The sequence below is a fragment of the Stegastes partitus genome, unplaced genomic scaffold, assembly GCF_000690725.1.
Source record: "Stegastes partitus isolate 25-593 unplaced genomic scaffold, Stegastes_partitus-1.0.2 Scaffold801, whole genome shotgun sequence".
Lineage (NCBI taxonomy): Eukaryota > Metazoa > Chordata > Actinopteri > Pomacentridae > Stegastes > Stegastes partitus.
In genome coordinates, this window is record NW_007578532.1 from 322,458 (window position 1) to 335,448 (window position 12,991).

The 12,991-nt window shown below is 42.9% G+C and overlaps 1 protein-coding gene across 1 annotated transcript in view; it reads left to right on the forward strand.

Moving 5' to 3' along the window:
* The window catches only part of asb1 (ankyrin repeat and SOCS box containing 1), an 8,276-nt gene extending 1,597 nt beyond the window's left edge, over window positions 1-6,679 (forward strand). The window contains exons 2-5 of the mRNA XM_008292318.1: window positions 138-276; window positions 1,902-2,204; window positions 2,900-3,282; window positions 5,590-6,679. Of these exons, the coding sequence (XP_008290540.1) occupies window positions 138-276; window positions 1,902-2,204; window positions 2,900-3,282; window positions 5,590-5,720 (956 nt within the window). The 3' untranslated portion in view covers window positions 5,721-6,679. The remainder of the gene's footprint in view (window positions 1-137; window positions 277-1,901; window positions 2,205-2,899; window positions 3,283-5,589) is intronic.
* Window positions 6,680-12,991: the final 6,312 nt, after the last annotated feature.

The following is a 12,991-nucleotide window of genomic DNA, read 5'->3' on the forward strand; positions in this document are numbered from 1 at the left end:
AGTCAGCTGGGATAGACTCCAGCCCCCCCGCGACCCTAGTGAGGATTAAGCGGTGTATAGATAATGGATGGATGGAATTCCACAGGAAGACCAGACCAGACTATATTCAGTTGTTCATTGTTGTGTGTCCTCACCAGGTCGGAACCTGAAGGAATGGCTCCAGGAGCAGTTCTGCGACAAGCCTCTGGAGCAGGACGACATGCGGCTCCACAACGCGGCCTACGTGGGAGACCTGGACACCCTGAGGAACCTGCTGCAGGAGGACGGCTTCAGACGGTGAGGCAGAGTCGTGATTGCATTAGAGGATTGCACAGCACTTTAGTTAACAACGTTAAAGCGCGCTTCTCTTGGAAAATGATAAAGTAAAAATGTCTGTGTAGGATTTAATCTAGGTCACTGTAGAACTGCAATAGAAGGCAACAGGACTTCTTTTTTTAGATTCTTTCAGTCCAGTTGTCTTCTACTGAAGCTTTTAGGAATGAAGAAGAAATCGTGAAGATAGACAGTCTGCGTGATGAGGGACAGGATTGTATTTTACTGCAAGTAGAGAGACAGCACAGTTCTGGAGAGAAAATGTAGTTATTTAGTTTTTTTGTCTGTTTTTGTGTGGCACTAAATGGTTTGTATTGTCTGTGCTGTGTGGGTTTCTTATACGACATAACACACATCATATGCAGGGTTCCTTTATCTTCAGCACCTTACAGTACCAGTGGGCCTTGGGGGAGGAAAACAGCTCAGTAGAACTACTGGAGGGCCTTAAGCAACAAGAAGGCCGCAAAAAAACGGAAAAAAAAAAAAAACGGAATGTAATATTTTGGAAAATGTAGGAAATGTCACCTGATGACCTGATTAATTCTGTTTGGAAGAACAAGCAGGGTGATTTCTTTTGTGTGCATTTAAACAGAAAATGGAAAATATTTTTTTAAAAAGATGAAATCCGCAAATGTGAGCTTTCTCATGTGGCGTAACACGAGCGCTGAATTAAAATGGTCAAACAAATTAGTCGTGTTGCCTCGTGCAGTGGTGACACTTGCTGGACTGCTGACAGAGTACCTGATTTTAATGGTAAATGGTCACTTATATAGCGCTTTTATCCAAAACGCTTTACAGTGTTTCTCATTCACCCATTCACACACGCATTCATACACCGATGGCGACAGAGCTGCCATGCAAGGTGCTGCCTGCCATTGGGAGCAACTTCAGGTTCAGTGTTTTGCCCAAAGACACTTCCACTGTGGAGGGGCGGGGGATCGAACTGGAGGACAACCCGCTCGACCACCTTAGCCACAGCCGCCCTATTTTAGTGACTACCCCATTTCTGCAGCTAGAACTTCCACTTTGTTTCTTTATGCAAATATATCTTCATGCTGCATACATGTGGAGCCTGCATGTCAATCAACTCTTGACTACTGTGCACATGGCAGTGTTGATGCTGAGATGATATATTGTGCAGCCCTAGTCTGTGCCTACAGCCACCACACTGAGACACATGCAGGACCAGCCCATAGTGGTCAGAACACATTCAACCCCAGTCCCACAGTCATTGTATCACACTTGCACCCAGAGTCCACACACAGACAGCCCATTATAATGGCCTGAGCCAGTTCATCCCAGTTACACATGGTTTACAACATGCTCAATAAAATCATTTTTACATCACTGGGTCGGCCCTGCCTATAATAAACCAGCTGAGGCACTAATGTTGAGTTTTTTTTAACAGGTTATTTCAGCTGGTCGCTGTTGAACATTTGTATTGATGTGATTTGAGTAATACATTGTTTAGATGTGCCTTGGTGCTCATTAGCCTGCTTTCATTCCACAACAATTTATAAAAAGCTTTACAAGTGCTACTGTAATAAATCCAGTATACTAGAGCACTCCCTTCCTTTCTTTGGTGCCAGGCGTATCAATGAGAAGTCGGTGTGGTGTTGTGGCTGTCTGCCCTGCACCCCTCTGCGCATCGCAGCCACAGCAGGACACGCCGCATGCGTGGCCTTTCTGATCGCCCAGGGAGCCGACGTGGACCTGGTGGACGTCAAAGGCCAAACCGCTCTGTACGTAGCCGTGGTCAATGGTCACCTGGACTGTGTGCGGATCCTCCTGGAAGCAGGAGCTGATCCCAACGGGAGCCGCCACCACCGCAGCACCCCGCTGTACCACGCCGCACGGGTGGGGAGGCTGGACATCCTGCAGGAGCTCATCAGGTGAGGCTCGGACAGGAAGAGATCTGACTAGAACCTATATGTGATGTGTGAAACAAACACACTTCTCATATACAGGTTTGAATGTGTAACTTCACACAGTTTGCTGTCAATAAGATTCGTTTTATCACCTCACCCACTGCTGAAGATTGGTGACTAATGCTGAGGAGGTACTGTCATGCCAAGCCAGTCCATCTTTCAGCCTTCACTTATATATATATATGTATAATAACATTATTATTATTTTATTTTATTTTTTTCCTGCACTGCTTTTCTGTGGCCTCTGCATTCTGCATTTGTGGTCTACTGATAGCTATGTAATGCAATATTTTCCACTGCTTCAGGCAGCAGTCACTTCCTGACTTTATGAAACAGCTTCTTTCACCATTCCTGGAATGCACAAAAACAAACCTTGTTAGTCACAGAATCCCACTCATTTACAACAACAGCACAGTAGTCACACTGTAACACAAATACTTGACAAGACATTCTGACTATAAAGACTAAAACGGCAAACACTGTCCATTTCTACCAGAATCTTTAGACATGTACCGTGTTGCCTGCTGGAGTCTGACCCAAACATTTGCAGTAAAGGAAAGAAGTAATATTATTCCATGGTAAAACATTTTCAACAGTCCTTTGTTATATATTTTAGGTTTTAGAAGACTTGAACTGTATCCATGGTTTGCTCTTCCCAGGTTCCATGCTGACGTCGACATGGACCACCAGTTGGGTCCTCGGCTTCTCCTAAGCGCCCGCACCCTCAACACTCTGGTGGTGTGTCCTCTGTACATCAGCGCCGCCTACCACCACCTCCACTGTTTCCGGCTGCTGCTCCAGGCCGGCGCGCAGCCCGACTTCAACTACACGGGGCCCGTCTGCCACGAGGCGCTGACCCGCGGCCTGGCCTCCTGCCTGCTGGATGCGGTGCTGCGACACGGATGTGAGGTGGCCTTCATCCACCTGCTGCTTGACCACGGAGCCAACCCGGCACTTGTGCCCTGGGACGAGTCTGAGCTGGAGACTCCGAACCGGAGGAAGGTGGATCCAGAGGCACTCAGGGTCTTCCTGGAAGAGAGGAGTGAGTAGAAATAACGTGTGTGGGGGGGGATCTGTTAATATAAAGGCATTAGCGAAGAGAGTTATGATCCTGAGATGGTGTTGTTTACAAGAGCCATGGAGGCAGTCCGGAGGTTGAAACTCAAGCAGGGAGGAAAACAAAAGTAGAATATTTTTTAGGTAATGAGTTTTAATTGTCATATGAATGATTGAGTGGTGTCATTTATTGTTTAGCTGTCATTCTGTCTCCACTGTCACACACAGAAACTGTGAGTACAGTAAAGAAACTGAATAAAAACTGTGTATGCGCTCTTTAAAAAAAAAAAAAAGAAAAGAAAATACACAAGGGAGCCCCACTTGTAGTTTTCTTATTTTTCCCAGGCAACCTGCTGGTATTTGAGTGATTCCCACTGTTCACCTGGACAGAGTAAATAATCTCTAACCCTTGGAAACTGACCATCCATAAATCACCATAAATCGTAATACTAATAAGAATACGATCAGAATGGATGTGACATGAGCGGATAACGGTTGAGTTATAATAGGTACGCTATCCTGAACAGGCATGTTTTGAGTTGAACTGTACAACAGAGTCCAGCTGACAGATGTGTAGTGGTGGTGGGTTCCAAAGTCATGGTGCAGAGCAGCTGAAGGCTCTGGCAGCCTCGGTGTTGAGTCTAAAAACAGATAGCAAAGCAGCAGAGGAAGATTTAAACGAACAGAGGAGGTGAAAGGCTGGAGAAAGGTCTTACAAGCCAAGTTAAGGAGGGCCACAGAACCTCGACATGTATGTGTTGTTGAGCAGGGGAGTTGCGTGAGGAGTGGTGTGATCTTAGTGCAGGTGGTGATCCTAGCAGAAAAAACTTCAGAATGATTTGGAGCTGATGAAGAAGCTAAATAGAAAAACCAGAGCGAGTGGTGTTGCAGAAATCAATGTGAGATGTGACCGGGGCATGAATAAGATCCTGACAGTTTTGTGAAGCGTTGTGTTGAGAAAGAGAGAGAAGATGAAGTCCAGAAATACTGCAAAAGAGAAAACAGGTAGATGTTATAGCAGGGGTCTCAAACTCGCGGCCCGGGGGCCAATTGCGGCCCGCAGAACGATATTTTGTGGCCCCCTACTTGACATCAAAGTTTAACATTAGTGCGGCCCCTGAATTTTTCTCACAAGCACCTACGTGAGTCGTTGCCCTGGGCATTTTCTATTAATTATCACTTGTGGGCTGCCGTAGCTCAGCAAAGCAAATTAGCAACGCTAGTCACTTGAAACGTGATTTGGGAGTGTCACCGAGTGGAGAGAACATATGTCCTGTCACCCAGTTTTGTTTTGCTTTTTTCTATCTGTGTGAAAAGCTATTCTCCACCATGAACTTTAATAAGTCAAAGCTCTGGTCCAAACTTACTGATGAGCATCTTCAAGCCACACTGAGGGTCTCAATTGCTTTCTCCCTCAAGCAAAATGTGGCTCAGCTGTGTAAGAGGAAGCGCTGCCAGCTCTCTGGCAGCAAGGTAAGAGAAGCTTATGTTCTGAAGAACCTTTCATGTTCTGAATTGTTATTAATAAAGACTGAGAAGATTGGATCAGTTGGACTTTATCTGGAATACTTTATGCGGCCCAGCCTCACTCAGACTCTATCTCCAGCGGCCCCCGGGTACGTTGAGTTTGAGACCCCTGTGTTATAGTATGACAGCCTTTTAGTCACTCAGTACCTGGTGTGCTTTATGACATAATAATAAAATATTAAATAAATGATGTCAATAAAAATGTTTCCTGCATGTTCACGACAGTTCCACAACACAAAGCATTTTATAAATATGGAAAGCACCGTCATAGGACTGTCACAAATGATGCATAAGTGCCTGGAATTTAAATTTAATGCCCTCCACCGAGCAAACTACCGGTTTCGATGGTGTAATGAAAGATTGAGCTGAGACGTGGTTTCTGACGCAGCGCTGGTGCTGCGCCTGCTGTCTCACTGTCATGACTCATGGCCGAGACGCTCCAACAGAATCCAAGCCAACATTAATGTTGTTGGTAACACCTGCATTTTTCCTCATGGCACGCTGGCAGGCGGTTGTTGACTTTTCTAGTTTTACTGCCGTTTCGGTTTGAGGATTTCAGCTCGTAAATTGTCACAGTAAATCTGCTTCATCGAGTTAAAGCACGGGCCGCCTTCACGCGACACCAGGCGTCGTCTCTCTGACAGCTTGGATTGAGTTATTTTCGTGAAAATGAGGAAACTTGTCTGTACCTTGTTATCGTGGCGCGCTGGATTTCTGTCGTTTGATTCATTTTGCGGACGCCTCTGCTTCTTCTCTCTCTTCTCAGGACGCCCACGCCGGCTGACTCACTTGTGTCGCATCAGGATCCGCAGGGCGATGGGCAAACATCGTCTCAACCACATATCTTCTTTACCGCTACCAGAACCTATCAAGAACTTCCTGCTTCACCAAAACTGATCACCGTCCTCCTCCTCGTCTTGTAAAGTGCTCATCCTTAAAAAAAACAAACCCCTCAGTCAGTCCCAAAGACAGGATAGAGCGTTTTGTGAACCCAATTTGCTAATCGCTTATGATTTTCTAATAATAGACAGGTAATAGTATTCTTTTCCAGTTGTGTAATAGTCCTATCTTCCTGCCACTGTAATAGTTACTTTAAATGCTTCTTAACTTGTCAGAGAAGCCATAGTCATGTCTTGACTCGTGTATGTTTGTAAAGTTTGACCTTCCGGATCACCGGGGGTGTGTTGTGGTCCTACTTCACGTAGCACTTCTTAGCTTAACAGTGAGAATGTCATCTGGTTTGAAGAGTTGAACCTGCTTGTGTGATAAGCAGCTTGTTCAGATCCGGCTCCTTGAATTGCTTGAATTTCAGGCCTCTCAGTCAGACTGCAACCAACATTCTTAAATCTGCACTGTGTTGATCGTGTAGATTATCGTGTCCAGTGCAAAGGCTGAAAAAAAATTTCCGATCTAATTCTGCTCCTTTTCATGCGTTAGGCACTTTTATTAGGCTGGAAGTATGAGGGATGGAATGCGGGACGGCGAACTACTAACGCTGCTCTGTGTCTAGGTTGAACGCTGGGTGCTGATTAATTCGTTTTCAGCCATGTGGCTTAGCTCTAAGGAAAAGTGGCTTTAAACACTGATCAGACCACGATGACTAAAGATAAACCAGACTGCAGAAGCATTAAACTCCAGATGTTTTAAAGGAAGAAAAAAAAAATCATAAATAAATGAGCAATTCAAGGCGCCAGATCCTGACTGAAACAGAAGGTTTTACATTTCGGGTCTAATTACTAATGTACATGTTAGCATAAAACACTTTTAGCAACTCGTTTAAGCAAGTTAACGAATCTTCTTTTCTGTGACACTGACAATCTGTGAAATAGTGAATGAAATCTATTTATGATAAACAATAAGTTTGTATTTATTAGCCAGAAAGCTGCCTTCTCTGTGAGTCTATTGCACCGACTGTGCATGTGTGTTGCACAGCCTCTTTTTTCTTTTTTGTCCTCAAACATCAACATTTAAATAATGATCATGTTGAAATGCAAGTGTGTTTTTGCTTTCTATATCTTTAGCTTTATTTGCATACAGTAAATGTAATGCAGTTGTGTATTTTCCTCCTTTGTAATGCCTCTGTGCTGATAACTCATCCATCTGTTGTTATGAACGTGATTTCTCAGGAACACCTTGACGAAATTCCAGGCCCTGTTCCAAACGTCCTCCTGCATTGACCAACTTACATCTTGTCTCTTTCAGCTTTTCTACTGAAAGTAAACAGGAGCATCTCCAGAATATGGGAGTAATACTAACGTAGGCAACAAAAACGGTAGAAAAGTTTTGTTTCTGTTTTTTTAACCAACTGAACTCGACAATTAGAGACGTCACACTTTTGAAAGTACAAGAAAATGTATTTAATGTGCTCACATCACTGCTAAAATAAGTTCTATTGCTAACAGACCACCAACGTTAACAGCTAGCCGGTGGGAATTTCTCACTCGCCGAGAATGTAATGTATGAAAATCCAGCACATAATTACATAGCAGCGTTACATCCACGTAGTGTCTGAAACCAATCAACAGATGTTTCCCCTGGTAAGTCATCAACATAGCAAACACCATGTAATGCCTGAGTGAATCCAAACACCTCTTTGGGCTCGAGGCTGGATTGGTTAAAGGTCAGTGTGTCGTCACAAATCACACTTTTGCCCATAAGTCTAGAATTTAAGCACTAATTATGACAAAGGGTCACACAAATGTCCAACAGGATTAAAGGAATCCAAAAGGTAAAAGGTTAACGTCAACGTAATATCGTAACGTTCTGCAGAAACAAGTTTCTAACCATTTTTTAATTCCACACCAGATACTGGATTCTGAATCTTGTGTGTTCACCTTGAAGCTGTCTAAACTATGGCCCAACATGTGAACACATACAAGGAGTCTGACTCTGTGATTTGTTCCTGTCAGTGAACGCACACACATCAGAGACATGGATAAAAATGCAACTTGACTCTTTGGTCGAACCACGAGACGGTAATTCTGCTTTAATATCTAAAACTGTACGTGAGGGTTTTGCAGGGCAGAGAGATTCTTTGAAAGCGAGAAAACTTTCTGTTCTAAGAATGTGAGAATAATTTCTCTTCCTTTCCTCAGAACCTCTTCTAAGATCTTTTAAAGTCCCAAATAATTTAGGTTTGTATAAATCCAGTGAGACGGTCGTCCCCCTGTAGATGTAAGGGCGACGCAGCCTACAGATGGTGTTCATCCACTAATGTACATATTTATCATGCTCTTGGGGAAATTTATCATATATAGTGTATATTATTGTCATGTATCTGCCTTTTACAGGTTCACATTTGGGAAGTGATAATACAACTGGAGCCTGGTGAGAAGTCTGAATCCCACCAGAGCTGATGCCTTCATTACACATCGCCTATTTGCAGACACACTATAAGGACATAAAAGAAAATTGATAATAATAATTTTAAAAAAAGAACAATCTGGAAATTAATTTTAATCCTGAAGCAAGGAGCAACCAGAAAGCCCTGATTTGACGTAATGGGAGTCACAGTTTGAAGGACCTGGATGAAAGGTTGACAGCAGCAATCTGGACCACCTGTAAACAATTCAAGGATGTTTTGCTACGACAGGTGAGAAAGGAATAGAACTACTTTCCCACCACCAAAAAAATACACAGATTTGTTCCAACATGGAAAAAATGAAATACTCCAACTTAAGGATGGACTGATATATAATCACAACAGAGCATTTAAAATAGTTTACTGAACCCGAAATTGTGAAAAAACAGTTTATGTTAGTATTTACATGAAAGAAGGCAATTATTATTAATTTACAAAGGTAAGGCTGTCTGGTCACTTTAACACTGCACACTACATGGATTACACTTACATTTGTTAAAAGCAGCCATATGTTTGTGAATTTTGTCAAACTTCCCTATTTCAAAAAGTGACAGCCTTATATGGAAGTTACAATACTCAAATTGAATAAAACAAAAGCATGAACAATCATTCACACCAAAGATTTCAATTCAGTTCAATTCAAAAACCTCTTTTTGTCCAATGGGGGCAATTTAAAGAACCAAGAGCAGCTGGATCAACAAATAGATAATTTAAGACTGAGATGCTGTGGGCCTAATTTGACACTATTTCACCTGAAACAAGTATGAATGAATCATAGTTGTTATGATTAAAAAGCAAGTCACAATTTTGTTCCTTGGTAAAGTGGCGCCCACATTTCTGAGAATGAATTTAACAAATTCATATTTGAGCCACGTTAGCTGCTACGCTATAGAGACGGTGATAATGGTCTGTTGGGTGGTTGGTCTGCACTTTATCAGCCTGTCAGATGGAGTGCCATGATTTTCCTGAAAATGAAACCATCCAACTGTAGGGATCATATAACTTTCTTTTTTGCTATTGTCATCATGAAGTAAAAAATTTGAGTTTTTTGTAAAATGTTGCGACAATTATTTGCTGGATTGCCATTAAAATCTGGGGCACATACCCATGTCCCTTCAGGATGACATCATCTGTAGCTGTGCTTTTGTTTAAATGGCAAACATGGTAGACGTTTGACTGTACCTGCTCAACGTATGAACAGTGTTGTGGTTAACATTTTAGTGTGATGATATTAACAACTCACACTCTTTAAACGAATTGGCTAAAAAGGCAAAACAAATAAAGCAAAGAACCTTGACGCCATCTTTGATTGTAATCTGACCTTTGAATTCAGGTGAAAATCAACAATATATTTTACTATCTCAGAAAGACTGACTGCATCCAACCTTTCCTGTCCAAGGAACACACCGAACGACTTATTAATGCAGACTTGACTAGAGTCATTCTTTGTTTTTTCTCCTTCCAAAGCTGTGGCTCAGGTGGTAGAGCGGTTGTCCTCTAATCGCAAGGTTGGCAGTTCGATCCCCGCCCCCCCCAAAAGTCAAAGGGCCCTGGGCAAAAAAACGAAACCCAAAGTGCCCCCAAAGGCAAAGCAGCACCTTGCATGGCAGCTCTGTCGCCATTGGTGTATGAAAAGGGGAAAAAGAAAAACATTGTAAAGCGCTTTGAGTGCCGCAAAGGTAGAAAAGCACGATACAAGTACAGACCATTTACCATTTAAACAAACTTGAGATGATTAATTTTTAGATATTGCTTTTGGTTTTTAAATCCCTCATGGACTAGCTCTTGACCATTTATCTGACATGTTTGTTGGGTGTGATAGATCCCTAAGACCATCTAACCATCAGAGTATCTGATTTTGTAGATACTTCAAATGAAATCTTAAAATGCATCTTTTTAGACAATGTTCAAGTAGTTTTCATGTACTTTTATTTAATTTACTGGTATCAGACCTTTTTTAAATTTAAATACTGACTTGTGTGATATATTCTTTATGTTTTTTATCACTTTTTTCCTGTCTTTAATTGATGTAAAGCTCTTTGAGTTGCACTTGCTGTATGACCTGTGCTATACTAATAAAGTTGTTATTATCATCATCACGCTAAACTGAACACCAACCTCACTTATAGGTCAAAATGTCTGTTTCTGCTCTCATGCCTGCAGCCTGTTTCTCTCCGTTGCCTCAGATAACTTATGATATCCTTCTGGGGAAGCAATAACATGAGGTGACAGCATCCGACGTGGGGACATTTGTTACTGTTGCGAAGCTGATAAATGATCCAGGATGTCACGGTGATTGAGAAAACGGCACTTGAAGGCAACATCGCTGAGCCCAGAGGAAGATTCACAGCCTGGGAAGCAGCAGGGAGCTCCACAGCTGAGGGAGATGAGGGCCCACGCTCCTAAAAAAGTTCTGGCAAAGACCGGAGAAGATGGACTGGGATGCTTTCTGGGGGAAAAAGTAAGAAAGACTTCCTGCAAACATGTTTTTTTTTAATGTAAATAAGGCGTTTCACAAATCTTCATTTAATCTGACTGTTTAGAAAATAAAAAAAGGACAAGTAAGCAAGTAAAACATGTGACAGATTATCCTGATTGAGGTGGAAAACAGTCAGTCTGTACAGAAATCATCCACCAGGTTTGGGCTTGTGCACAACAATGCACAGCTGTTGCATGAGGTCTCTAGATGGCACTGTCTTCCTTTCAAGCATGGCAGACATCACAGTGTCTCCTGTGCTTGCTCCTTCTTTCCTCTTTTTCCCCCCTCATCCCTGCCATTGTATATCCTTCTTTCTTTCTTTCTCTCTTTCCGTCTCTCTCCGTCTACCCTCCGTTATCCTCTCCTGACTGAGTTTGCTGCGGAGGATTTAGCTTGCAGACCTCAGCATGTGTCTTCAAGAGCGTCATCCTTTCAGAACTCATTAAAGCGAGTCTTTCATTAACAGAACACACACACAGACGCAGAATGAGGCCCTTTGCACCAGCGCAGAGCGGAGAAGAGACCGGACAGTTTGGTGAACCGCTAGCTTCCTGTGGGGAACTTCCATTGCGAGAATGTTCCCTTTTAAGTCAAGCTTTTTTTTTTTCCCCCCCGCTTTTTTTTTTTTCTTATGTCACACTTTATTTAAGAAGGCATCCTGCTATGTTCACTGTGGATAGATCGTGTTATTAAAGAGGTTTCAAATAAAAAGATTTATTTGAGATTATAACAAAAGCACATGATCAAGATCAGCATTCTTTTGAAGGCTAAAATGCTGAAATACCAGGGAATTCTACTTTATTGGGGACTGCTTGTACATAAAAACTTCAAATCATGATCCGCATTAGCAGCGTTTGAAAGCTAAAGCGACTTCTTTGGTCGTGGAGCTGCAACAAAAGAGATGGTAAATGGTTTATTTCCTCTGAAAGTCACTGGGAGCCTGGAAAAGCTGAATGGTGTTGTTCATTCCTGAGTTTATTTGCACCACAAACTGCAATCAAAGTCTCAACAGCCTCTGCTAATATCACCGCAGTGTTCCGCTTCAACTGGGGATGCAGTGCAGCTCACTTCATTAGCCCGCCGCAGCTTTTGGATATGGATTAATGCCGTTCCCGCGGATTTGGTGTTTTCCGTATAAAACCCGTGTTGGCGTGCGTGTGCGTCGCCGCATGTGTTGAGCGTGTTTGTTTAACACTTGAGAACTCGTCCCCGGATCAGAACTCACCTGTTCCTTGTTATGCCGTGCCCACCTCTTTATCTCCTGCACTTGCACTGGAGAGTAGCCATTCGGTAATTGCCACGCGCTTTAACGTGAATGATCTCATTCCTCAGGCGCTCCGGAACTCTTAGTTTCCTTCAGTGACCACATCACTGTGTGTTTACCGCTTACCACACACACACACACACACACCAACACACACACACATGCAGGTATTCTGCCTCTGATGCAGAGCTTTACCGAGTCGAAACCTAAAGCGCTTCAGTGTGACTCACAGAGATGACATGAAACTGAGTGTGTCATCTAACGGTCCAAGAAAAGCAGCCCCCTTTTTCCGTTTCAGCTCATGCCCCGTCGGTTGTACAGGAAAGCCTGGGTGTGGATGAATGAGCCCGAAGATATTGATCATTTTTGTGTCGTTGTGTAACGCGGCACATGTGCGTTACGACTGCACGTCCGGAAGCACTTTGCCTCCATTAAGGCTGTCTTGCTCCATAAACTACTCAGTCGGGGCTCAAGCGCAACACACGCAGGGACTTCCGTCAGGCTTTATTGATATAATTAAGCAGTATATGGTTAGAAATATTGAAAGAATCTTTAGTAATAAAAGTGTGTTTCAATTAAAAACCTCAGAGGGGCTTAATGGGTCTTAATTTGACTGCTGTACAAAGGAGCCGGTAGTTGTGAAATGTGGCAAGGGGCAGGAAGGATGTGAAGTGATTGCTTCTGTAATTACTGTCACAGTCTGTAACTTGGGCTTACTTAATTAGTTCCCTCTCATTTGGGGGATGTTTGGCTATCGCAAGCTTGTCTTATAAGGTCTGGCTTTCAGGAACAATGACGCTATAGAAAGTCTGAAAGTGTGTAATGTGAAGGGTGCGTTGGACAAAAAATTACATTAAACTGTTATTATCCGTATTCACTCGTTAGCAGTTATGATGAGAAATGTAGTGAGTGGACTGTGGACCCGGTGTGGAAAACAGACCTACTAGGATTGTCTGGTACAGGTCTGTTGCAATACTTTAGGTGTGGCTAATTAGGCATTTTAAAGTATTAGCTAATTGAGAACACAGCAATGTACAGAGCAGACGATAAGAATGTGCTGGTTC